Source organism: Convolutriloba macropyga, chromosome 1 (genome assembly GCF_964194025.1).
Source record: "Convolutriloba macropyga chromosome 1, txConMacr16.3, whole genome shotgun sequence".
Lineage (NCBI taxonomy): Eukaryota > Metazoa > Xenacoelomorpha > Acoela > Convolutidae > Convolutriloba > Convolutriloba macropyga.
Window position 1 is genome coordinate 25049053 of NC_134468.1, and position 26290 is coordinate 25075342.

The 26290-nt window shown below is 34.6% G+C and overlaps 1 protein-coding gene across 2 annotated transcripts in view; it reads left to right on the plus strand.

Moving 5' to 3' along the window:
- Positions 1–11197: 11197 nt before the first annotated feature.
- LOC142347574 (sphingomyelin phosphodiesterase 2-like) overlaps positions 11198–26290 on the plus strand; it is a 28943-nt gene continuing 13850 nt past the window's right edge. For both annotated transcript variants that reach the window (XM_075398942.1, XM_075398943.1), the window contains exons 1-2: positions 11198–11409; positions 25332–25854. In XM_075398942.1, coding sequence (XP_075255057.1) covers positions 11392–11409; positions 25332–25854 — 541 coding nt within the window. In that variant the 5' untranslated portion in view covers positions 11198–11391. The remainder of the gene's footprint in view (positions 11410–25331; positions 25855–26290) is intronic.

Below are 26290 nucleotides of genomic sequence, written 5' to 3' on the forward strand. Positions count from 1 at the left end.
CTTAGAGGAAAAAGTATCAATAGAGCAAAAAAACTCAAATGGAATTTCATTTTTTCATTTAAGGTAGTTTAGTTTTTATGTGAATCAAAAACATTCACTCTGTTTACATCAATTGATGCTGAATTATTTTTAGGAACAGTTACAGATTTCGCTAACAAAGTAGGGGATTAGTTGTCATCTTTTTCTACTTTACGAATAAATTAACCCGGTACGTTTCGAAAATGTCAAAAAGCTACTGTTCATTTTAGCTATTGGTTTTCGAGCAAACATTTTAAAAAGCAGCTAGCACTCTTCTATCAGCGGTTTTTTATAAAAATGTCTCAATCAACTGTAACAAATGTCTGAATGATCCAAGATGTTTTGCCAATTTTTTTGTTTTTGGAGACTTTCTGCACTTTCAAAATTTTGATCATTAATTTTACAAGTTCACTTTTTTAAATAGAGCAAATACTTTTCACTTCTCTATATTTTTAAATTGTTCTCCGAAATGAACTTATTGAGTCTTTGGTTATTTCTGTAAATATAAAAAACAGGTTGTTCATTGATTACACTACTCTCAAAGTGAAAAACGAAAACGTATTTTGGATGAAGCGAGAGAAGTTTTCCTATCTTTTTCGGTATACGTAAAAATATAAAATTTGTTTTTCAAACGATACCTTTCACGACAGATCTTTTCTTGTCTAGAACAGCTATTTAAGAAATTTTCATATATAGAAGGTTGCCCGAAATAAATTTTGTTTTTAAAACTTAGTGTTTAGTGATTTTTAGCAACCAAAAATTATCAATGCCTGCTATTGAAATCTTTAAATATAATTAAAGCTATAATTAAACTCACCTGATACATTTTGAAGATGACAAAAGGCTACAGTTCAATTTAGCTAATCGTTTTCGAGCAAACCTTTTAAAAAGTTAGATAGCACACTTTTATCAGCGGGTTTTTGAAAAAATATATCTCCATCAACTGTAACAAATGTCTGACTGATCCAGAATTGTTTTGCCAATCTTTTGTTAATGGAGACATTCTGCAAATTCAAAATTTCGATCAATAGTTTCTCAAGTTCATTTTTTATAAATAGAGAAAATATTTCCCAATTCACTGTATTTTGAAATTTTTCTTTGCATTGAGCTTATTCAGTTTTTTTTGTTTCTGTAAATATATAAACGAGATTGTTCATTAATTGCGCGACTCCTAATTTGAAAAAGAAAACATCTTTTGGAACAAGTAAAGGAAATTTTAAAATCTTTTCAGTTAAAAATATAAAATTTGCTTTTTTAAAAGAATACCTTTCACGAGAGATCTTTTTTCGTGTAGAATAGGTATTTAAAAAGTTTTAATATATGGAGAAAGGCCTGAGATGAAGTTTGTTCTTAAAACTTAGTGTCTAGTTATTTTTAGCATTCAAATCTTATCAAAGCCTGCTGCTGAAATCTTTGAATGTAATTAAAGCAAAAACTTCAAATGGAGTTACCTTTTTTCCAGGTCAGTTATTTATATATTAGGTGAATGAAGATCATTCATTCTGTGTACATCAATTGATGCTGAATTGTTTATAAGACTAGTTACAGATTTCGCTAAAAAAATAGGGGACTAATTTATCATCTTTTTCTACTTTGCGCATAAATTCACCTGGTACGTTTTGAAAATGACAAAAAAAGATACTGTTCATTTTAGCTATTGGTTTTCGAGCAAACTTTTTAAAAAGTCAGCTAGCACTCTTTTGTCAGCGGTTTTTTAAAAAATATCACTATCAACTGTAACAAATGTCTGAGTGGTCCAAAAATGTTTTGCCAATCTTTTGTTTATGGAGACATTTTGCAATTTTTTTTGTCTTCATACACTTTTTTGTTTATATAGACATTCTGAAATTTCAAAATTTTGATCAATAATTTCACATGTTCTTTTTTTTAAATAGAAAAAATATTTTTCACTTCTCTGTATTTCGAAAATGTTCTTTGAAATGAGGTTATTCAGTCTTTTGTTGTTTCTGTAAATATGTAAACCAGGTTGCTCGTTAATTACATTACTCCTAATGTGACAAAAACGTCGTTTGGAAGAAGAGAGAACTTTTCCTATCTTTTTCAGTTTACGTAAAAAATTTAAAATTTGTTTTTTTAAAGATTACTATTTTACGAGAGGTCTTGTTCTTGTCTAGAACAGGTATTTAAAAAATTTTAATATATGGAAAGTTGCCCGAAATAAATTTTGTTTTTAAAACTTAGTGTTTAGTAATTTTTAGCATCCAAATCTTATCAATGCCTGCTATTAAAATCCTTAAATATATTTAAATTAAAAACTTCAAACGGAGTTTTCTTTTTTTTTAGGTCAATTGGTTTATTTATTAGGTGAATCAAGATCATTCACTCTCTGTACATCAATTGATGCTGAATTATTTATAGGACAAGTTTTAGATTATGCTAACAAGATCGGAGATTAGTTCATCATCTTTTTCTAATTTACGCATAAATTAACCTGGTACGTTTTGAAAATGTCAAAAAGCTACTGTTCATTTTAGCTATTGGTTTTCGAGCAAACAATTTAAAAAGTAGCTAGCACTCTTTTATCAGAGGTTTTTTTAAAAAATGTCTCAATCAACTGTAGCAAATATCTGAATGATCCAAAATGTTTCGCCAAATTTTTTGTTTTTGGAGACTTTCTTCACTTTCAAAATTTTGATCATTAATTTCACAAGTTCACTTTTTTTTAAATAGAGCAAATACTTTTCACTTCTCTATATTTTGTATTTGTTCTCCGAAATGAACTTATTGAGTCTTTGGTTGTTTCTGTAAATATATAAAACAGGTTGTTCATTGATTACAATACTCCCAAAGTGAAAAACGAAAACGTATTTTGGAAGAAGAGAGAGAAATTTTCCTATCTTTTTCGGTTTACGTAAAAAATATAAAATTTGTTTTATTTAAACGATACCTTTCACGAGAGATCTTGTTTTTGTCTAGAACAGGTAATTAAAAATTTTTAATATATGGAAAGTTGCCCGAAATAATTTTTGTTTTTAAAACTTAGTATTTAGTGATTTTTAGCATCCAAATCTTATCAAAGCCTGCTATTGAAATCTTTAGATTTAATTAAAGCAAAAACTTCAAATGGAGTTTCCTGTTTTTTAGATTGGTTAGTTTATTTATTTGGTGAATCAAGATCATTCACTCTCTGTACATCAATTGATGCTGAATTATTTATAGGACAAATTTTAAATTTCGCTAACAAAGTCGGAGATTAGCTCATCATCTTTTTCTACTTTACGCATAAATTCATCGGGTACGTTTTGAAAGTGACAAAAGGCTACTGTTCATTTTAGCTATTAGTTTTCGAGCAAACATTTTAAAAAGTACCTACCACTCTTCTATCAGCGGTTTTTTTAAAAATATATATATCTCTATCAACTGTAACAATTGTCTGAGTGATCCAAAAATGTTTTTCCAATCTTTTGTTTAGGGAGACATTTTGCAATTTTTTTGTCTCCATACGATTTTTTGTTGATATAGACATTCTGCAATTTCAAAATTTTGATCAATATTTTCACAATTTCTTTTTTTTAAATAGAGAAAATATTTTTAACTTCTCTGTATTTTGAAAATGTTCTTTGAAATGAGCTTATTCAGTCTTTTGGTGTTTCTGTAAATATATAAACCAGGTTGTCCATTGATTACATTACTCCTAATGTGAAAAACCCGTCTTTTGGAAAAAGAGAGAAAATTTCCTTATCTTTTTCAGTTTACGTAAAAATGAAAAACTTGTTTTTTTACAGAATACCTTTCACCAGAGATCTTGTTTTTGTCTAGAAGAGGTATTTAAAAAATTTTAATATATGGAAAAATGCCGGAAAAGAGTTTTGTTTTAAAAAAACTTAGTGTTTAGTGACTTTTAGCATCCAAATCTGATCAAAGCCTGCTATTGAAATCCTTAAATATATTTAAATTTAAAACTTCAAACGGAGTTTTCTTTTTTTCAGGTCAGTTAGTTTATTTATTAGGTGAATCAAGATCATTCACTCTCTGTACATCAATTGAAGCTGAATTATTTAAAGGACAATTTTTAGATTTCGCTAACAAAGTCGGAGATTAGTTCATCATCTTTTTCTACTTTACGCATAAATTCATCGGGTACGTTTTGAAAGTGAAAAAAGGCTACTGTTCATTTTAGCTATTAATTTTTGAGCAAACATTTTAAAAACTACCTAGCACTCTTTTATCAGCGGTGTTTTAAAAATATATATATCTCTATCAACAGTAACAAATGTCTGAGTGGTCCAAAAATGTTTTGCCAATCTTTTGTTTATGGAGACATTTTGCAATTTTTTTGTCTTCATACAGTTTTTTGTTTATATAGACATTCTGAAATTTAAAAATTTTGATCAATAATTTCACATGTTCTTTTTTTTAAATAGAAGAATTTTTTTTCACTTCTCTATATTTCGAAAATGTTGTTTGAAATGAGCTTATTCAGTCCTTTGTTGTTTCTGTAAATATATAAACCAGGTTGTTCATTGATTACATTACTCCTAATGTGAAAAAACCGTCTTTTGGAAAAATAGAGAGAAATTTTCCTATCTTTTTCAGTTTACGTAAAAATAAAAAAATTTGTTTATTTAAAGAATACGTTTCACGAGAGATCCTGTTTTTGTCTAGAACAGGTATTTAAAAACTTTAATAACGGAAAATTGCCGGATATTAGTTAAGTTTTAAAAAAACTTAGTGTTTAGTGACTTTTAGCATCCAAATCTGATCAAAGCCTGCTATTGAAATCCTTAAATATATTTAAATTAAAAACTTCAAACGGAGTTTTCTTTTTTTTTTAGGTCAATTGGTTTATTTATTAGGTGAATCAAGATCATTCACTCTCTGTACATCAATTGATGCTGAATTATTTAAAGGACAAGTTTTAGATTTCGCTAACAAAGTCGGAGATTAGTTCATCATCTTTTTCTACTTTACGCATAAATTAACCTGGTACGTTTTGAAAATGTCAAAAAGCTACTGTTCATTTTAGCTATTGGTTTTCGAGCAAATATTTTAAAAAGTAGCTAGCACTTATTTATCAGCGGTTTTTAAAAAAAAATATCTCAATCAATTGTAAAAAATATCTGGGTGATCCAAAATGTTTTGCCATTTTTTTTTGTTTTCGGAGACTTTCTGCAGTTTCAAAATTTTGATCATTAATTTCCCAAATTCACTTCTTTAAATAGAGAAAATATTTTTCACTTCTCTGTATTTTGAAAATGTTCTTTGAAATGAGCTCATTCAGTCTTTTGTTGTTTCAGTAAATATATAAACCAGGTTGTTCAGTGATTGAACGACTCCTAAATTGAAGAAGAAAACATCTTTTGGAAGAAGTAAGAGAAATTTTCTTATCTTCTTCAATTTACGTAATAATAAAAAAGGTGCCTTTTTACAGGATACTTTTCACGAGAGATCTTGTTTTTGTATAGAACATGCATTTGAAAAACTTAATTATATGAAAGCGGCCTGAAAAGAATTGAGCTTTTAAAAGCTAATGTTTAGTAATTTTTAGCGTCAAGTTCTTATGAAAGCCTGCTGTTTAAGTCCTTATGTATAATTGAAGCAAAAACTTCAAATGGAGCTTCCGTTTTTTCCAGGTCAATTAGTTTATTTATAAGGTGAATCAAGATCATTCACTCTGTGTACATCAATTGATGTTGAATTATTTAAAGGACAAGTTAGAGATTTCATTAACAGAGTAGTGAATTAGTTTATCATCTCTTTCTACTTTACGCATAAATTCGCCTGGTAAGTTTTAAAAATGACGAAAGGCTACTGTTCATTTTAGCAATTGATTTTCTAGTAAACAAATTATAAAGTTAGCTAGCGCTCTTTTTCAGCGATTTATAGAAAAATCTCTATCCACTTTAATAATGTCTGAGTGATCCAAAAATGCCTTGCCAATTTTTTTGTTTATGGAGACATTCTGCAATTTCAAAATTTAGATCATTATCTTCATAAGTTCATTTTTTCAAATAGAGAAAATTTTTTTTGTTTTACAGGCACACTAAAACTTCTCATTCGATATTTTTTCTTGGCAAGAGTTTGCTGTCTAAACCTCAATTTAACAAAGAGACCGCTTCAAATAAATAAATCAACCGTGGATTTGAAACCTTCAAGGAATCAAAATAATATTAATAATAATAATATTAATTGAATTTAGCAAAATATCAAAGAACTCTTTATTTGCTTTTAACGAATGATGTACAAAGGTGTTTTGCTTTCGGGAGAGACTCTGCAAAAGGGCATTGCTTCTCGTGACAGAGTCCTGAAACTCGCGATGTTCATCTCATGGAAAATGTTGCTTGTCACACGCCATTGAAAAAACAGTATAAAGGATTTGCTCTCATTTTATTGTAAGCAACCTGCTTTTTAGTAGGTAGGTTATTTCCATGAGTGTAAGTATCACAAAAGATATGCAAAGACTATCTCAATTTTTTTTGAATTCCATCTGATACTGTAAAGTCCACAGGGTAATCCCAGTCTTTCAAAAATTATAAAAATTTTACCATTTTTATGTAGTGTAAACCGTTTTTATTTTTCTTTGAGCTCTGACTAGACTTGGTCTTTTGCCTCTCAGAGTATAAAATGACTGTGCTTTAACATAAATTGTTATCAAAAAGTTCTGATATTTGTTGTCGTAATGAAAAAACTAATAGTAGAAAAACTCATATACATGGAGTTCCAAAACTTTCAAAGTGCCGGCGTTAAAGAGATCAGAGACGAAAACTCTTTATTGAAAAGAATAGTTTTGGTGATGCTGCATTTCAGTTTAAAAATGGGATCAAATGCCATCATGCTGGCGCATCCATATACCAAAACGCTTTGTTGATTTACAGGTTTGACATAAATTTGAAAATATTTCAACAGCTGTTGATGAGACAGTAAATTCTTTAGTACATAACAAATTCCCTTAAATCCTAATAACTTTGTACACGTGCATGATAAGCGACTCTCAAAATTCAATATTTTGTCTAATACAGCACCAAAATATTTCACTTCTTGACCAGGCTTCATTGTTTCTCAATAAAATGTCAAGTTATCGTTTGGTGATTTCACTGCGTTAAGAATGACAAAGAAGTGCGTTTTATCAATATCAAGGGTTAAAACGTTTCAGCAAAATATTCTTGTACTTTTTTCAAATTTGAATCAAAATTTGTTATATCATGGCTTACGATCAAGGATTTAAACATTCTGTCTCGTCAGCAAAGACAAAAGTTTTTTGTACCACAGAAGCTAAATTGTTGATTGAGATGATAAAAATAGAGGTCCAAGTACAGTATCTTATAGGACAATTTTCAATGTTTTTTTCACTTGCGAGTTGGGATGGGCACTTATGATCTAAGACGGATATGAAAACCTGCATGAGGTAATTAAGGTCGATGTTGCAGTCCGAATACGCAGCCAACTCTATTTTTTGTAATCTGTGTAATAGTACTAAATTGAACTTCCAAAGTGAATGTGCAGCAAGCATCTATTCTTTAACGCAGTCACCAATATTTGTTATCCGAAAAGCTTTTAAAGATCACAAGTTGCTATTAGTGTTTTCAACTCCGAATTAGTTACTTTCAGTAGCACCCCATAAATCAGTTTTGTTATTTTTTTCAGAATTGTCACTCTAAATGTTTAACTTGTCACTTGATGACGCCACTGTGAGTTTTGTTTCGTGGCGTTTTTATCGCTGAATGGCCAATTGCGAACGCTTGAAATAGAATTGACTGGACAAAGCTGTGTGCTACCGGTATTGTCTTAGGGGGGAAAAGCGTTGTTCCCAGTTTAGCGTAGTAGTTTTCAGCCCCTTTGATTCAGCAAATTTATGAATATTTGAGTCATAGTTGGGAAGACGTTCAATGATATAACTGGGAACCCATCTTTTTGTTTGGTCTTTTTTTCTAGAATAGCTCTCGTTTTATTAAGCTCGTTTTTAGCATGAGAATATAAATTTTTATCGTAAAATCTTTTTTTTTGCTGTGATTTGAGAAGTTTCCCACAGAATGCAGGCTTTAAAGTTCACCGGGTGCCAACGGTAGTCCACATATATTTTACATCAAAAAAGGCCGCAATCTGCCTCCATACGCCATCATGTGTTCAAGGGTGAATTTTGTATCACCTAGCATTCCATGGAGCTATAGCGCTCTTGCTCTTGTATCCTGTATTCAAGATTGGTAACTCTGTTCTCCCATTCTACATCCATTTTGTCCTCTTTTTAAGTAAATCAAGTGAATTTTGATGTATTTGTTTTATTTTTGGATCGGAAAGCTGCGTTGTCGAAACCTAAAAGGGAAATACAAAACCTATTCTGGCAACCTCAGTGAATCCCAAGAATGAATCCAAGCTTCCAATCTGACTACCAATTAACCCAACCGGAATTCCTCGGAGCTCAAATAAGTCGATTATGGTCTTTTCATGGCACATTTTGGTCGAGCATTGTTTTTTCATAAGTCTAGGTCTAGACCTGGGAAACCATGAGTCATATATACTTTCTGGATGTCCTTAATTAATGATTATTTTCTCAGACGTTGCTATCCGGCTGTATTTGACTTGGGTTCTTGGGCAACATCTACGTTCAACTTGCCCTGACGTCAACATGTGTCGCTTGCTGAGCGACTCCCCGCACCCATAATTTTGAAGCGTGTATACACCTGTTTCTTTAAATTTCGTCCCCTGGTGATTGGGTATCTCCTGCTTCCTAACACAGGGGGGAATTAATATTTTCCTACAGAAGTTTTTCTTCTGAATCCTTCGATGACAGGTTTCTCGTAGATTAAGCCCACAATTTTGTTAGGAACTTTTATCTGAAGTTTATAGCTTGACAATTGAAAACTTAGCATCAGCCGTGTGGAATTGGCCAGTAGCTTCACGGATTCGCAGTACTTCAGTTCAATCCCCAAAAGCTTTGAATCTCAACGAATTACAACACAATTTTGTGCCAATTGATGCAGAACATGAATGTGTCCTAATTTTTCAGTAGTTTGTAATACCCTTCGTAGTTCGTTGAAACAAAAGGATTTTTCATATCCCACAATCTAGAGAAACTTTATTGCAGCTCATTTTTTTGGTAGTTTTACCTCTCATTTGTCCCTTTACTCTTCATCTTAATTGTATCAAGCATACACATGGAGCCAGATCTAAAGTTAATCGAACTGTACTTTTAAAACTTTTTTTTACTGTTTTTTATTGGTCTCAAATGGATAAAAAATAAAATTCGGGGAAGCTCATCTCTGCATATTAAACCTCATTTAAAAAAATAATTTTTAATTCAGTAAATTAATGACAATTGGGCAGGATATTGATTCTTCAGAAATCAGAATCATTCGAAAGGCCTTAAATTCTTGGCAAATTAGCATTTATGTAAAAAAAATCCATGAAAATATTTTTTAAACGCTATAAACCGATGCACTCAGAAATAGAAACAAACTGAGCCCAAAATGGTCACGCTTTGTGCGTTTTGTTCAGGCTACAAATCTTTCTCTAATTAATTTTTTATAAAAGACCTTTCCCTTTGTTTGTACAAAAATTCTCATGAGATTTTTTTGTTGGACGAAAAATTTATTTGCCGACGAGTACTTTGTGCATAAAATTGCCCCCCCCCCCGCTACACACAACAACACCGAAACATAAACACACTTACAGAGGTAGCTGGAGGTTAGGTGCGTGTTAGTTGGGTAGGTGGAAGTATAGTGCGGTTGGTTGATTCTTAAAATAAACTTGTTCTAGAAGCTCCCAGAAACTATATTTTAGAACCTAGTTTACCGTTAAAATTCATTGTTCGAAAACGAAGTCTAAGTTCTAAAAAAGTCAATGATCAAAAAAGAAACTTGCATGAGATTAAAAAAAAACGCAGCTGGTAGAGTTCTAGAGGCCACTCGAAGACTAGTCCAATGCAATCGCTAAGCTAACCTTACCGTAAATGAAATTGTCAAAGAAAATGGAGAGAACGAAAAAATTAATATCCTAATGGAACGATATGGGTTGCTTAAAAATGCAGAGTTTTTGTGTCTTTCCCATTATAGCCCCACCCATGAAATTATAGCCCCCTATTATGGTATATTTACCATGATTGGGGGTCTATAGGTTATCTGTCCACTAAGCTGGGGGCGGGGGCTATAATGGGAAAGGCCCCAGTTTTTAACTTAGGTATCTGAGTTGATGTGGAGGATTTAAGAGGGTCATGGCGATGGGGGCTTGGTAGGTTTCGTGGGTAGGGGTACGTAGGTTTGTAGGTAGCCTGGGAGCGGGGTGGGGGGGGGGTGTTGATGACCCTAGTGATGAGCGGATTCAAATCTTGCAAGAATCTTGCAAGATATCAATCAAGGCCAAAAAATAAAACTGGAAAGTCTCAAAAAAGTCATGTTTTAACTTGACTTCAGAAGATTTTCCGACAGTTGATTAACTATTTCAGCTCAACCAACAGCAAAAAAGCGGCCAGGTAACCAGGACAAAAAGGTAAATGTAAATTCAAAATCTTGCAAGATTCTTACAAGATGGATTCAAAATCTTGCAAGAATCTTGCAAGATGGATGCAAATCTTGCAAGAATCTTGCAAGATGGATACAAATCTTGCAAGAAAAATGGAAGAACTATGCATTCCCTTGCAAGATTTCTTGCAAGATTCTTGCAAGATTTTAAATTTTTTCATCACTAGGGGAGTTTATATGGGCGGGGTGGGGTTAGAAAGTTAGCTAGTTAAGGGGCAAGTATCTGGGAGGGAAAAGCTTCTGCAGTTTGAATGAGAATGAGGTGTTTTGAGAAGAAAGTTTCTCGAAATGATCTTTCGACCTTGAATAAAACTGGAAGTTCGTAATTACTATATATCAGAACCTAATTTACTGTTCAAGTGCAATGTTCGAAAATCTGTTCGATACTTCTGTTCGATTTGTAATAACCTGTACAATACTCCTCTTCGAGCCGTAAAATTTCACACAAACACACACAAACACACACACACACACACACATACACACACACACACACATATATATATATATATATATATATATATAAACAGACACGCTCAAGCACAGTCACACTATGGTGGCACCAGAAAAATATATGCTTAAGCTGTAAAAGTACAGTTTGAAAAACATTCACCATAGTTCTGATATCTGCGCCATGTGACTGATGGCGTTTTAAACTGCATTTTGCACTGCTTCTAACGAATAACAAATGAACTGATTACGCAGACAAATGTACATTTTAAAGTTTTTTATCTAATTGTTTGTACTTTGTGCTTTTCGTCAACTCAAGTTGTTGTTGGTCAACGAAAATAAAATGAATTTACAATTGTTTTAAGTTTTCTGGAGCAAAAATTCTGGCTCCCAATTCTGGAAGCATCATTACCATTAGAGCTGTCATAATCATCATTTTCCCGAATCCATGGACACGCTCAACCAGGTAATTTAAACACCCTCCCTCAAAGCACCCTGTGTTTTTACATTCGATTTTGTCGTCACTTCATTTGATTCATTACGCTACTTGCGCTTGAACTGAGTTAGTTATTTCCTTATCTCTTTAAAATTATATTTTGGCTCGTTGATTTTTGTAAAATTTTCCAACTACACTCTAAACAAATGTCTAGGTAAAACATGATACGTGCAAATTACCTAGAATACGTTACCTAGAATTTACCTGCAAGCTCAAACAAAAATATTTATATTAGGGTTGTAGATTTTGACGTGAAAAAACATTCAAAAACGCTGCTTACAATAATATTCGTCAGTGGACAATTAGAATGATACAAAGTAAGTTCAATCAGAAAACTAAAAAATTCAGCAGAAATTATGCCTTATCTGGTCATGCACTGCTGTTTATAAATATTTTTTGGCATGCTCCACTTGACTTTTCATTTTTGTTTGTATGGTTGAAATTGACTTTTCAGCTAATAAAAGGCGGGAAAGTGGTAAGTAAAATTGCGAAAACGGAGCTCAAATTTTCTTCGGTATTTTCACCTGCTGTTATAAAAGAGAACAACTTTCTAACGTCAAAGAGTTGTGTCATATAATAAAAACTGAGTCGCAATTGTGGCCAGCAGACAGCAGACAGCTATCCACTCTAAGAAACTTGCAGTTAATTTGATTATAAAGTGCATGTAAATTTACCCAGAATTTGCAAGTAAATTGTTCTTTAATGCAACTTACGTGCACGCAATCTCAAACACCTGCAATTCTAGGTAAATTTGCCTGCAATGTACCTAGAAATTGCAGTGTTACCCTCCTAGAATTTTACCTGTAAATAAAAATTCCAGGCTGCTACCAAAATTTGTCTTCAGAAGCTTTTAGAGAAGTTGAATATGTACTGTAATAATTCAACGACTGTTTTCAATAAATCTTTCTCGTTTTCTGTCATTTTAAAGTCGTCCACGATTTACTGCTTATAAAACAAAACCGACTACCGCCTTTCGAATTGCTCTCAAACGACTGGCAAGCAGTTGACATCGTCATTAAGTATCTGCCTCTTCGTCAGAGGCTGGCTTTAGTTTAATGGGGGGGGGGGGTGTTTGGGTGTGGTGGGAGCGTGTAGGGGCGAGTGTTCAGGATTAAGGGTGGAATGAGGTGGGTGGGGGATTGAATCGCATGTTTAGAGGCTACCAGTACCTAACGCCAAGGCATATTCAGAACTAAGTCAAAGCGAAGTTCAGAACGTTAGCAGTACTGATTCAGAGTCTGATTCAGGTCACAGAGTCTGATTCAGAGTCTGATTCAGGTCCAATTCTTCTCTGAATTAGAGTAAATTCATAAGTATGTTCCTAAGCCAAGCTAGGTTTTACTATTGCTTTCACTCTCAGGTCCTTAAAAATTAAAATTATACAATACCTGTAGAAATTGTAGGCATTTTGTTCCAAAACAGTTAAAAATTGATGAAAACTTCATTTTTGTCTCTCTGTAGGGTTGAAAAAAATTTCTAATTTTCGTTCTGATTCAGAGGCAATTCAGAAACACACTCTGAATTTTCCTCTGATTCAGAGGAGATTCAGAGAACACTGATTCTGAATTTTGCTCTGATTCAGAAAAGTTCCAGAATCAAAAGGTTTCAGAAGCTATTCTGAATCAGTACTGAAAATCAAAATGTCTTTGAAATCGTTCTGAATCAGTAATGATACTCTCTGAGGGTTAGGTACGGTTAATGAGCCATAATACTATAAGAGAGCTTACTGATATCCAGGTTTTGCCTGTTTATCCTGTTTTTGAGGACGAAAAGTCGAAAGGGTCAGACGAAAAATTGGTCAAGCGAAAATTGCATAAATAAAATCGCAGCGCTATTAAAATAAAGAGCAATTCAACTTATCTTCGAGACGAGTTCATAACTATATATCCATTTAAGGGGTCTTTCCCAAAATACCCTCCCCCGCCCCCAGCTTAGTGTTCAGATATCTTATAGTACCCCCAATCATGGTAATTGTATTATTAAGCAAAAGAACACAGCGTTGAAGAATACTTTCCATATTTTTGTGCAGAATGTGAAATCATTCGACAATGAAATGTTGACAAATGCCAAATACCTGATTCGGACTGACAAAACTCTGCGGGGCATAAAATTTCAACAAAAGAAAACAGTTACTAAAAATATGAAGATCATTATCAATAAATTCTGCTGCATTAGTAAAAGTATCGATGTAATGATGAGTTTCTAAAAATTTTGAAGATAACATATCTCAGAAAACAATTCAATAAAAAGTTGGGTTACGAGTTATAAAGCTGATCACGTTACATCCTACAAGGAAATTAAAATGAAAACTACATTTGAAAAAATTGACTTGTTTTCGTGCAGGGAAGAAACCTCCAATTTTTATTTTTTTTGGTGACTTTCAGCGTTGATACCAAATTATTGGTAAAAAAGCGCTATTCATTCAGAAATTTTGTTAAAGTTATGGTTGAAATTTTTTTCAAATGAAAAAAAAACGTCGCTTTAACTTCAGAGGGTACAATAAAATTCTAAGTTAATTGTGCGGACTGTATATAGCTAAACAAACAACCTTCAGTGATCATCCTTGAGCTTGTGACAAGGAACGGAATTCGAGGATCGCAATGATTTTACTGTTTTGTCATAAATTTTCTCTAAATATATGCTCTTCCTTTTAATTTTGTTTCAACAGTATCAAGTGCAATAAAGTTTAGCTTATATCGTGAAACGTTCAAGCGGTTACTCTGCAACCATAAATTGAAGTTTTTTATTTTGGAGCAGCAGTTTAGTGTAGTTAAATGTTCAATATATTCTTTATTTTAATAAATTCGGTCTAAAAAATTTAATTTGTCAGTCAAAATAGTGACATTTTTTTGACATTTAATTTTGCGCAAATTGGTCTGAAAGAGTTCCAAACATTACCTTTTTCTTTGTTGTTTTTGAGAGGAGAGCATATCAAAATACTGTTTACGCCAAAACTGAAGAAACGTTTAGAACTTTGTTCTAATCACAACGACATTTAAGGTTGAGAAACTTTTGATCAGTTAAATTACTCAAAAGTGCGACAAGGAGACGGTTTGCTCCTAGTTTTTAAAAATGTCCGCCGTTTTTGTTAAAAGATAAAAACTGTGAAAAGCGTTATGCCCAAAAATTACTCATTCTGCTATTTCAAACAGATAAGTTTGTTGCGTTATGGACTTTTGCAAGCGGAATAAAAGCGTTACTAAACCTAGTTAAAATGAGAGAACAACAAAATGATATTTTACAGTAGAAACCGGAGAAGAGGTCTGAATAAAAGAACAAGATGATTATTTGGATTAGGGGGTGAAAAGGATTCTAAAAATGGCTGCAAAAATACCACTTGTCAGTGCAAAAAGTCAAAATAAAAAATTGATCTCAGCACAAAGATTTATAGCGGGGGTCGCAAGGGTTACCCAATATGCTGAGAAGTACAATCTGGGAAGTTTTTAAATAGAATTATCCGACTCTAATAATAACTATCTGGAATAATCAGTTTGAACCGAGTATTGATTCACAGCAGCTTTTCCTGAAAAATCATATATCTCAGTTTAGTGACTTGAATCTATTTTCAGCTGTCTGATTAACTGGTGAGTCAAACTTTCTAATAATGCTAACTAAGTTCAGGACTACAGCTTGGAGTTAAAATCTAAAACATGAGCTGATAGCTTTAAGTCTGCTCCCATCAAAACTCTTCTGATTGTTTCCACTTTCTATACGGTCAGGATTTTGTGAAGATTTCCTTGCCATTTTGTCAGTAGGAACAAGTGAATTGAAAAATTCCTATTTTCTGTCTTCTCTCAATTGAAGTGAAATTTTGATTCGAAGTGATTTCTCCTCTTGTGCATGATGAGTTTGGGCACTGTCTGATACAACTGTGGTTGTCTAATTGTTATTGGATGTTTCTTTTCGATTCCATAATCTTTTTGAAGTAGCTTCAAGTACAGCGTTTCTTTAACTGCTGCAGCCATGCCCTGGTATTCTGCTTCTGATGAAAAAAGAGCATTTATGGCGCACTTCTTGACACCTCAGCTGAGTGCTGAGTCACATCAGTTGAGCCTGAAAAAGTAGCCCGTTGTTGAATTTATGTCGTTCACTTCACCAGACCAGTCTGCATCACTTTCCCCCACTAAATCATAACTCGCTTCTTTTCTGTAGGAAATTTTCAACCATTTGAACTTTGAAGATATCTAAAAAGTTGTTTTTCACATGGCAAATTTTTATTGGTGGGTGCCTTCATGTGTATGGACAGAATACTGACTGTGCCTGGCTTCGTCTGTTTCGCAATAAAAAGATGTGATCCATCCAAATTTTTTTAAATCTCCTGATCCACTTCCTTGTCTCCGTTCTGTGTTGTCTGAGATTTCAATTTCAAATCTGCTGGAATCCTCGAAGCTTTAAATTGATTTGAAACCGCTCACGCATTGTTTCTATGTAGAAACCTTGGTCGACTGTGACTTTGCCTTCTTCTTGTTTGATTCTGAGGATCGGAAAACAGTGTAATCTTTCTCTGTTTTCAATATGGAATGTTGTCTTGAGTGCTCTCTTGACATCGGAGATTGCGGTCATGCTTTTTGATGCTGCTGTCATGCTCCTTGAACATGATGCAGTCAACCGAAAACAAAATGGAAGTATGACCATCTGTCCCTGCTCGTGCGAAAGAAGCAATGATCGTTTTCGCTTCCGGTGAACCCCTGTCTCAGTAAAATGTCGGCCAACTCCATGAGCTACTTGTTAGCGGCTTGTTTCAAACCAGAAAACGATTTATTCTGGCGGCATACCAACTTCTCTTCATCTGATTCTTGCTTCACAAACTCCTGTGGCTGTTTAAGAATCACGTTCTCCTCTATTGGTGAGCGCAAAAAGCCCTCTCGACATCAAATTCCTTCATCAATTTGCCCTGCTTTACTGTTAGTTGAAGTAGAAAACTGAATGTCTCTGGCTTGCAAATAGGCCCAAGATTCTCAAAATATTCCAGTCCTTCGACTTGTCTGAGGCCTTTTGCAGCAAAGTCTGCTTTGTATTTGTCGATTTGATCAAAAAGTTGAAATAGCCTTTTGTAGTCCCCTTTGCCCTGTACGACGTTCCTGTAGGTGAAAGTTCTCACTAGGTGCTAAGTTGAAGTGCCTGACCTCGTTCTTCATTGCCGGTGCCACTGGTCCCACACATCAACTTGCTGGTCTGCGTAGACTGTTTTGGGTTCTTCATAGTCATTCTCAATCAGAGCAACATGGGTTCTCACTTCAAAAAGTCGATGCATATTCTTTGCTCGTGTCTTTTGTTGGGATCTGCTCTATTCGCAGTTTCCAGTACATATTCCTAGAAACTAACTGTCACCGACTGTGGGAAGCATTGTTTATCATTATCTTCTAGTGACTCTGAGTCTCTAACAGTCCTTCCTGTTGCAGTAAGTTCTTCATCGATGCTTTCCTCATCAAACGAGGCATCTCGTCTGAAAGTCCTTCCGTGAATTTTCATTATCTCTTGTCGCGCCACTCCTATTGCAGTAGATGAGCGCTTTGTCTCTCTTTGTGCCCATTGTCTTGATTACCATAATCTGCGTGTCAGATCCCCAGTTGCTGTGACCAATCATCTAGTAGGTCCGTCAGGTGTCTCTGTGTTGTCAGGGATTGAACCCTCTTCGAACTTCTCGATGATCGCATCTCGAGCTGCCATCTCCCCGCCTGAGTTGGGTATGGAAAGGGGGTATCATTTGTCACCCTCATTTTAACTCACAAACTTTCCTTCCGGTGCCTTGGTTCAAATTTGCGGACATCTCTGTCCTTCTTCCTCAAGAATACTGTGAGTTTGGAGAAGAGGTGTGATCAATAGAACGAGATAATGATTTGGATTGGGGGATGAAAAAGATCCTAAAATTAGCTGTAAAAATACCATTTATCATTGCAAAAAGTCAAAATGTATATTTTACTAATTAAAAGGTTGGGTTTTTATATCACATAAGCACTGGTGGTCATCTGTCTACGCCTCTTCACACAACCAAATTCCTGATCTTCAATACTGTTTCAATGTAGTGTTGCACTTCTCAGCTATCCCGTTCTGTTGTGGCGTCACTGGTTTGGTCTTATCTGTAGAACTCATACGTCTAAGCAGCACGTTTTGAACGACTCTAAAAACAACTGCTTCAAATTGTCTTTTATCAGTTTCATGGGCTTCCCCGGGACTGAGAAAAAATTTCCTCGGGCTGTCCAGTGCTTCTCACTTTGCCTTAAGCAATTCCACGAACACAAACTTTATTTTCTGATATAAAAATACAAGGCAAAACTGATAGTGACACTACTCTGAATGATCCCTTCTCAACTGTAAACTCCCTTTCACGTTTCTGTTCTGTTTGGTTTCTCTCACTCGTGGTACTGGATTTTTCTGGTTTTGGCCATTGCGCACTCATTGCACAAAACTTTGAGTTTAACCACTATCCCGGGTGCATTCCTGACATCAACTTGATTCAAAGGACCCAATCCTCTGTGCCAATTCTCCGCAATGTCAAGTATCACGCTGTTGGAACTCATCTCGAACTGTAGAATGCTGCAGTGTAAGTAAAACAACTTTTATTCTCGAGTTAGTTTTACCCGAGTTTCCCGCTGATTTTTCTTACAGCTGTTTCTTTTCTCCAAAATGAAGCTATGTTCCCACTCCGTAAATCTTGAGACTGGTGGGAGACTTGAAAAATGGTTAAGCACATGCAAAGCTGTCTTGAGTTTGCATTGAAATTACCCTCTGTTTGAGGTAAATCTGGTCCTTACACGTTCTCTGCCTACAACTCTGGAAACCTCTCCATTGACATTTTTGACACTGATTGAATGGGCACAACGTCCAGGAGAGCAGCAATATTTGTCTCTATGTGGTCTGTACAAGTTTCCACCAGCATGACTGCTGCGCTGTTTTTCACTGGGTAAGAGCATCCCAATATTTTTGGTCGGGTGTAGCTAATGTTGGACCTATTGCCAATGACTCATGTGTACCTCCATCTCTTTCGTTTTTGCCTGCTCTAAGTAAGTGACCCTTCTCATCACACTTGCTTTTTTGTGTTGTCACCTTCCTCCTGCAGTCCTTGGCATTGTCGTGGGAACCCGCACAAAAAACAGCTTTCGTCCTTGGGTGCCTTCTTTAAATCGCACTTCACTGCTAGAGCCACTGAACCACTTCGTCCGTTCTTCCTCTGTGCCGCGCTCTCTTGAAAATTCTGCAAACATTTCCTCAATTCAGTGAAGTTTGTTGCAGGATTGGGGTTTTCCTGAATAACGAATATTTCATACCCCATTGATAGACCATTGAGGACAAGGCATTGAAGAGGGTCTCTAAGACTGCTTGCCCTGCTTCCCATAGCCTTGTGAGCAGCTCCTGTCCTCTGATGAAGAATATGTCCAAATCCTCAGAACCCTTGAGCTGCAGTCGAACAACCTATGGCACTAGAAACCCTAATCTCGGCGTCTCTATACTCCGAAATCTCTCTTGCAAAATATTCCAAGCCTTTGCTCCGTCTCCTATGCCGAAATCTTGCACACATTCATGTCTCATCAGAATGAACGTTTTAGCGTCTAGACTCAGTGACAGATTGCACCACACAATGTTTAATTTCTCCTTGATGTCTTCTCATATGCATTCTGTATCACTTTCTGGTTTGTCCCAACATTGCTTGCTCCATTTGCCAGTGGTGCAGGCTCATTGTGTTTCTCCTCCGTTCCCAGTAGTGATTTGTAGAGGCCCTTTGTCTGCATCACCGACCAACACATATCGAGTTCTGCTGATCGGAAAGTCATGTGCCTTTCCTGAGTAGGTCAGCAGCTTTACTGTCCGTTGATCCACCGTAGAAAGAGCTGGCAAATCTGGCTCGCGATAAGAAAAGTAATTAAGTAGAAAAGAAAGACTGTCAAAAACAAAGGTGTTTTGTTTTAGAAACTATTTTCGTGACAAAAAAATTTTGGGCACAAAACCTGTTGGCTTACGAACTTTTGGAGGTGGAACAACAGGACAACATTTGACAATATAGTTTAAAGGTTTACGGGAAATATGTGTTTAATAGAACAAGATGATTTGGATTTTTGGATTTAAAGACTCTAAAAACAGCTGTATATTTACCCATTATCGGTTTGAAAAAGTCTACTGACAAAACTAAACTTAGCAACAAAATTTAGAGTGCGGGTCGCATGGATTACTCAATATGCTTTTGCTTCTGAAAAATCAGTCGCACATGACACCATATATAGAATGCATTTGCACTTTTCTAAGAATCCAATCACACTTCCGATTGTACCATAGTCATTTAATTAATGCTGGGGATTTTTATATCAAGTAGTCTAACTCTATTAATAACTATCTACAACCGTTAGCTTGAACCAAATATTGATTCACAGCACCATTCCTTGAAGTTTCATTCATATCAACTCAGTGACTTGAATCAATTTATGTTGGTCTCATTAACTGATAAGTTGAGCTTCACAGTTTTTCTAACTAATTTTTAGGACTATAATTTGGATCGAATTTCAAGCAGTGTTTAAAAAAACTTTAATCATTTTTTCACTAATTCTAAATCAGCACAAATCTCTATAAAGCTACGAGTGCTCTTTCGCAACTGCATTTTGTTTAACAAACAATAGATAAACGGACTATTCAATTTCCACTAGGTGGAGGAAAAACTACCACTGGTAGTGAAATTCTCGACTAGTCAATTTCAAACTAAACTCTTGAATTGTTGCACGGAATATACGGAACTGGAATCAATATTTGGCTTGGACCCACACAAAACTTAAAAGTTATTTAAAACAAAAATTCAAAAATTTTTTGCATTTTCTAGAACCAGAAAAAAATAGTATCAAAAGGAACTCGTCTCTGTCTTTAAGATACATTTGAAAAATCCTTTCACAACTGTAGTTGTTCAAGATGTGACGAATTGGACCGTAATTTTTTTTTATTTCTTCCAGCTGACCACAAATTACATGCATTCACTCCTCTATAATAGTGTTCACCACTGTTGTTGACACGTACATCTTTTTTTAAAACATTTTGGGGCAGACAAACAGGCAAAAAAATATCATTAAACTGTTTTGAGTAATTGGGGTTGTTATTGGGGTTGTTGTTGTTTTGAGCAATTTGGAATTCGATTAATTGGGATATTTTGTGAGCCTCTATTAGTTGCCTAAAAACGTCGTTTGGTTTGCTACATGTACATTTGAGATTAAACTAATTGCTTGGACAACTTTGCCAATCTTTAGCGTTTTGCTTTCAATACACAGTCTCTTTGCTTTCCATTACGTAATTGTTTCGTACAGTTTTTGAATCATTTTTTTCCAACAAACATCATTTTTGAATCATTTTTCTGCAAATATTTGGAAATTTACAGCTCTACAGTATCTTTCTGTAACTTCACTATTTTAGTGATAGTCAATAGTCGCAATATGACAAATGTGATGTTGCTCACTTCCCAATGTTGTTCATTACGTTTTTTTTATTGATCCAGAATCATTGAAAACACTTTTTTCCTAAAATCTTTCAAATCACTTTTTACGTTTTCAAACCCATTTCAAATTATGAAGGAGTATTTTCCTCACATGGCTTTCAATGGATTGGTAGAGGGGGAATGTGAACTACAATTCCACTAAACGTGAAATTTATTTGCAAACCGTGTAAAATTCGGTTACGAAATATGCGAATTTTAATTACCTTAATTTTCAAAAATCTGCTTGAATTAAAGCTGTAAATAACAAAGGCTTGGACATTAATTAAGCGTAAATTTCTACTACTTGTGTGGATTTTAATTACAATGCAACGTTCCGTAAGCGTTTTCAAAACTCTTTGTTGTGAACTCTGCTTATTGTTTCGCGCATACATAAATCAGAAACCAACGAAAAAAAATCATGGCAAGAGCGTTGTTCACCAATGGCAATTAAGAATACATGTATGAAGGTTGTTTGTGAATTCCACTAACTAATGAATGCAATTTTGGTCGCAAAAGTTAGGGTCATATAAAACGTATTGACGATATTTAGCAATATCATAGTTTTCTATTGAAGCAGGAGTTTGCAATTCAAATATGCAAGACCAATGAAAACACATCTAGACATCTTCTTTTCGCTGACCTGATGATTTTACCACCTCATGATCCTTGTGGCAATATGTCACTCGCTGTTATTCCATAACTCTTCACCCGGGTTGCTCATCATGCAATTTTCCTAGATCTCATACAAGGTCATATATGATCCCCGATAATCATACAAGGTCATATTTGACTTGTATGATTTCCCGGTAATAATATGATTTCTTGGGTTTCATACCAGAATCATGTGTTCTCTGGTTCTCATATTTCAACATAAAATGAGTTTCCGCGTTTTTTGAGGTAATGCGAGAGGTTATTTAAATCCTTCATTTCCCATAAGGATCATTAATGATTTCCTCGACTTCATGCAGGGATTATATATAGTTTCCTGAATTTCATTCAAGAAATTTATATGACTTCCTGGGATTCACACAAGAATCATGTATGATTTCGCTTGTCTCATATTTGTCCATAAATTGTTTTTTTTTGTGTTTTTTTGAGCCTTATGAAATGTGAACAGTGAATTAAATTCTAGTTTTCTCGCAAGAATCATACACGATTTCCCGGATATCACTCAAGAATCATATACTACCGGTATATCCTCGATTTCACTCAAGAAACATATATCCCCGATAATCATACAAGGTCATATTTGACTTGTATGATTTTCCGGTAATAAATTGATTTCCTGGGTTCCATACCAGAATTATGTGTTCTCTGGCTCTCATAATTCTACATAAATTGTTTTTTGCGTGTTTTTGAAGCCTTATGAAATGTGAAAAATGAATTAAATTCTATTTTTCTCGCAAGAATCATACATGATTTCCTGGATTTCACTCAAGAATCATATATGATTCATGCAAAGTTTCATGCAAGGATTAGATATGGTTTCCTTGGTTTCACGCAAGGATCATATATGATTTCCTTGGTTCCGCGCAAGGATCGTACTAGGAAATACGTTATAATTTGTATGGCATCATATATGATCCTTGTATGGAACCAAGGAAGCGGCGTCCTGGGCAGTTATGCGAAAGTAAGCTTGAAATATGGGGTTGAAAAGTTTCAGTTCACACCAGTTAGAGGAAAGCAGAAACGATCCAAATTTATTTGAAAAGTATTAAAATTCTTTTAAAAAACATTAGTAATGGTCATTGGGTATTTGAAGATGTAGTACCTTGTAATGTAGTACATTTTTTGTAATATTTTACGCAATCTGATAACACAATCTGTGCCAGAACTTCAAGTATCGTATAATAATTACTAACGTTGCCTATAATTTGTTTTGTTGTCTCTATCATTGGTTTCAATGATCGTGTTTAAATTAATTTTCCTAGCTAAAAAATTTTTTTAAGCAGTCCGATCAACTGACATAACAATAAGACATCACTTAGCAAAAAGCATTGCGCGCTGATGTATAATTCAGTATAGAAACTAACGTTTCGGGAAAAATTCAAATTTTGTTTCGCCAATATGCTTTTTTTGCAGCAACAACAAATTTTTAGTTCTGCTTCATTGTTGGAAATGTTAATTATGAAGTAGTTCAACAATTGTCACTAGAAGATAAACTCGATCATCATAAACATAATTTGTTTACATCATTTCTCTCTCTCTCTCTCTCTCTCTCTATTGCTTAACCCAAAAGTAAACATAGCACAATATGAGAAAACTTTATTCAGGCTTTTTTATTTGTTTAAATGCAAGCTAAAAAATAAATTTTAAAGAAGCAGCACAATTTTTTTCTGGTACAAGGAAACTTGATGATCGAGTTTATCTTCTTGCAAGAATCCTTGATGTTTGTGCAACCTAGAAAGGTGACCGAATATAATCGATAATAGGGCGTTTTTAGCGTTCACATGTTAAAGGTGAAATCCCCTTCAGTTGAAGTAACCTAATCTGATATTTGTTTTTTTTCTCTAATCGGTGGCGATCTATGTTTAAAGTGACAATGAACTTAATTAGTGATTTTGGTACAGTCAAGCACGCACTTTAGGTGCTCGAAACTTTTGGTACAATATTTGTGAGGTAACTATTATTCTGACCTTGAGAGATTATGAGACGTTTTTCCTGTTCCTATTTTTTGCTGTACGTGTCTCTTAAATTGGATTATACAACGAACAAAATCATTATTTTGGCGGTCGAGTTGGTTTTCAACAATATAAGGGTAGGTTGACTGCTTGCTCTGTTAGGATCAACTCGATTTGCGTGCTACAAACCACTGACGAGTTATCAATGACCACAATTTCGTCTGTACGCTCGCTTAGAAGAGTAGTGTTCAAGAACGGTTGGTGGGTAAAACACATTAACAGTTATGAATGATGCCGCTGAATCATTTTCCAGCCACAAAACTTCTTTTTCACAAAAGTTTCAAGACCATATGTTGGGAGACTACTTACTTTTTCTCGGCGGACAGATGTTCAAAATGAACGTTTTCAGAGCAATCAAAATCAGGGCTTCTTGTACTCGTCCAGAAAAAATTAGATAAAAGAGGCATTTTTTGCAATTTTCACAGAAATTGTAAAACTTTGTTCCGAATAATATATTTCTTTAAGACCTTGAATAGTTTTAAAATTCGTCACAACAAAAGCAAATCGTCATGACCCGCATTACTTTTTTGGAAGGCTTATGCTGCATCACAAGAAAAATGGCAGAAGTCAAAGTCACTAATAATTCCTTCACTTTCGCTATTTTCCCTCAAATCATTCATTGTTCATTTTTTTCAAATATCTATTAAACCAACGGTTGGGGCCAAATTGTTTCTTCTCAGAAATAATAGATTATACACGTATGTTTTTCGGAGGACAAAATTCAGGGGATCGTTTTACTTGTTGAGGAGAAAATCAAAGAAAACAGTTTTAACAAATTTTTACAGTTTTAGCCCCCAAAGAATAGTTAGATTCAGTTTTTTTTTAAAATGGCAGCCATATAGTAAAAGTGGCATCAAATTAGAAGAAATTCACAGTGCCCTAAAACTTTTTTCAATGTTTTCGAATACCTTTACAGTATACTATATAAAGTATACGCTTGTTTAAGCGCTTGATAATGAAGTTATTCCCTTTTAAGTTTGAAATGTTTAAAACTGCATTGTAATAATTGAGGATAATCCCCTCAGAAGCTACATAATTGATTTTAGCAAAAATCTTCGTTAACGTGCGGAAGAGTTTTGAGTTAATTTGAATTCTTTTCTAATTCTCAAAACGACAGAAAAAAAGAAATCGAATAAAAACTTTTAGTTGAATGAATTTTTTTTGAGTACTTGTCAGCTTTTGGTGCCCATTAGAGGCAGTTGCGTCAATCATGCCTCAAGGTATATGTTAGAACAAAATCTTAGTTGCCCTATGGGCTTAGTGCCCTGACACAAAGGCGCATGCGCTCGAATGCGGGGCACGAGGCCCTAAGTGGACTAAGATTTTGTTCTAACGTATTTAGAGGACCAAATAGTAAGAAAGTGTTGAATTTCATTTTTAATTGAAGTTGTTAAGTGTACCATTTTGCAAATTAGTAGAAGAAAAGTTTTCTACTTAAAAATATACAGGAGTTGAAATAGATCAAACGTACTCGTCTCCGATAACAAAGCAGCCAATTATTTATGGTGGTTTGATTCAAGTGTTAAAATTTAGATTTCTAACTGAGTCTAAGTCTCTCAAACTAAGCTCTTTGTCTCGATATTTTAGTGGCCGATGGAATCATCTTGGGTTCTCTAATAGGTTTTAGTGCCCCACTAAAAAATTTTGTGATTCATAGCAAATAATTTTGCAAAAATTAGTTAATATAAATTATTGTTGCATTAAGGTGAGGGACATAAACGGAAAAATCAAAATTTGAGTTAGAATTATTTGCCAAATTACAGGTTAGCAATTTGAAGCATCGAACAATGACCAATCACACAATGGTCGATCGGGATTACAAGTTAAAGATTTTGACACTCAACTGTTTCCTGTTGCCACCAGTACCCATTATGAACTACATTCCCGGGGTACCTGATCAACAAAAACCAGAAGAGACAATGAGGCGAATCCGAGATATTTGCAACAACATCTTGATGAATGATTACGACATCGTATGTCTGCAAGAAATTTGGATGAGAAATCACAAAGATGCCATCATGTCCCAACTGCAGTCCAAGTACCCCCAACATGCATGGTTTCCATCTGGATTTCTGCCCGGATCCGGGCTGTTAACGATGTCCAAATTCAAAATGGTTTCCTCATTTTTTCACAGATTTGTGTTAGAGGATAAGATGTTCCCTTTTGGATCTCTCGATTCGATTTGTGGGAAGGGTTGTGGGGTTAGTTTACTTGAAGTTGATGGGTTTATAGTGACATTGATCAATACACACCCACAAAGTGAACAAGACAGTACAGACTCCAAAGGTGAGTTGATAAACAAACCGCAGTTTACTTGAATCGTTACGGTCAAATTTGCCCGAGCCAATTAAGTTCTGTATTATTCTCTGAATACACATGAACAAATTATGCTGTGTACAAATTATGCTAATTTCAAGGGGAAAACATACCAATCTAAATACATGGTAAAATACAACTTTGTTGAAACCAGTGACAAAGATGCAACCAGAGGTCCCAAATTTATATTAACCGATAAACACGAGGGCAGAATGAGCCAATTTGCCGTTTAAGTATACCTCTGTGATGTCATGATGCCAGCCATTGACATGTTTGCAGCTTTTTGCAAGATAATACTTTTGTTATCAATTTGGAATCGGAACCATACAACATATACAAAAAAAATTGACGTCTCCCCCCCCCCCCCAAGCAGATTAGTGTGTGCCCCCCTGGATTTATGGGGAGT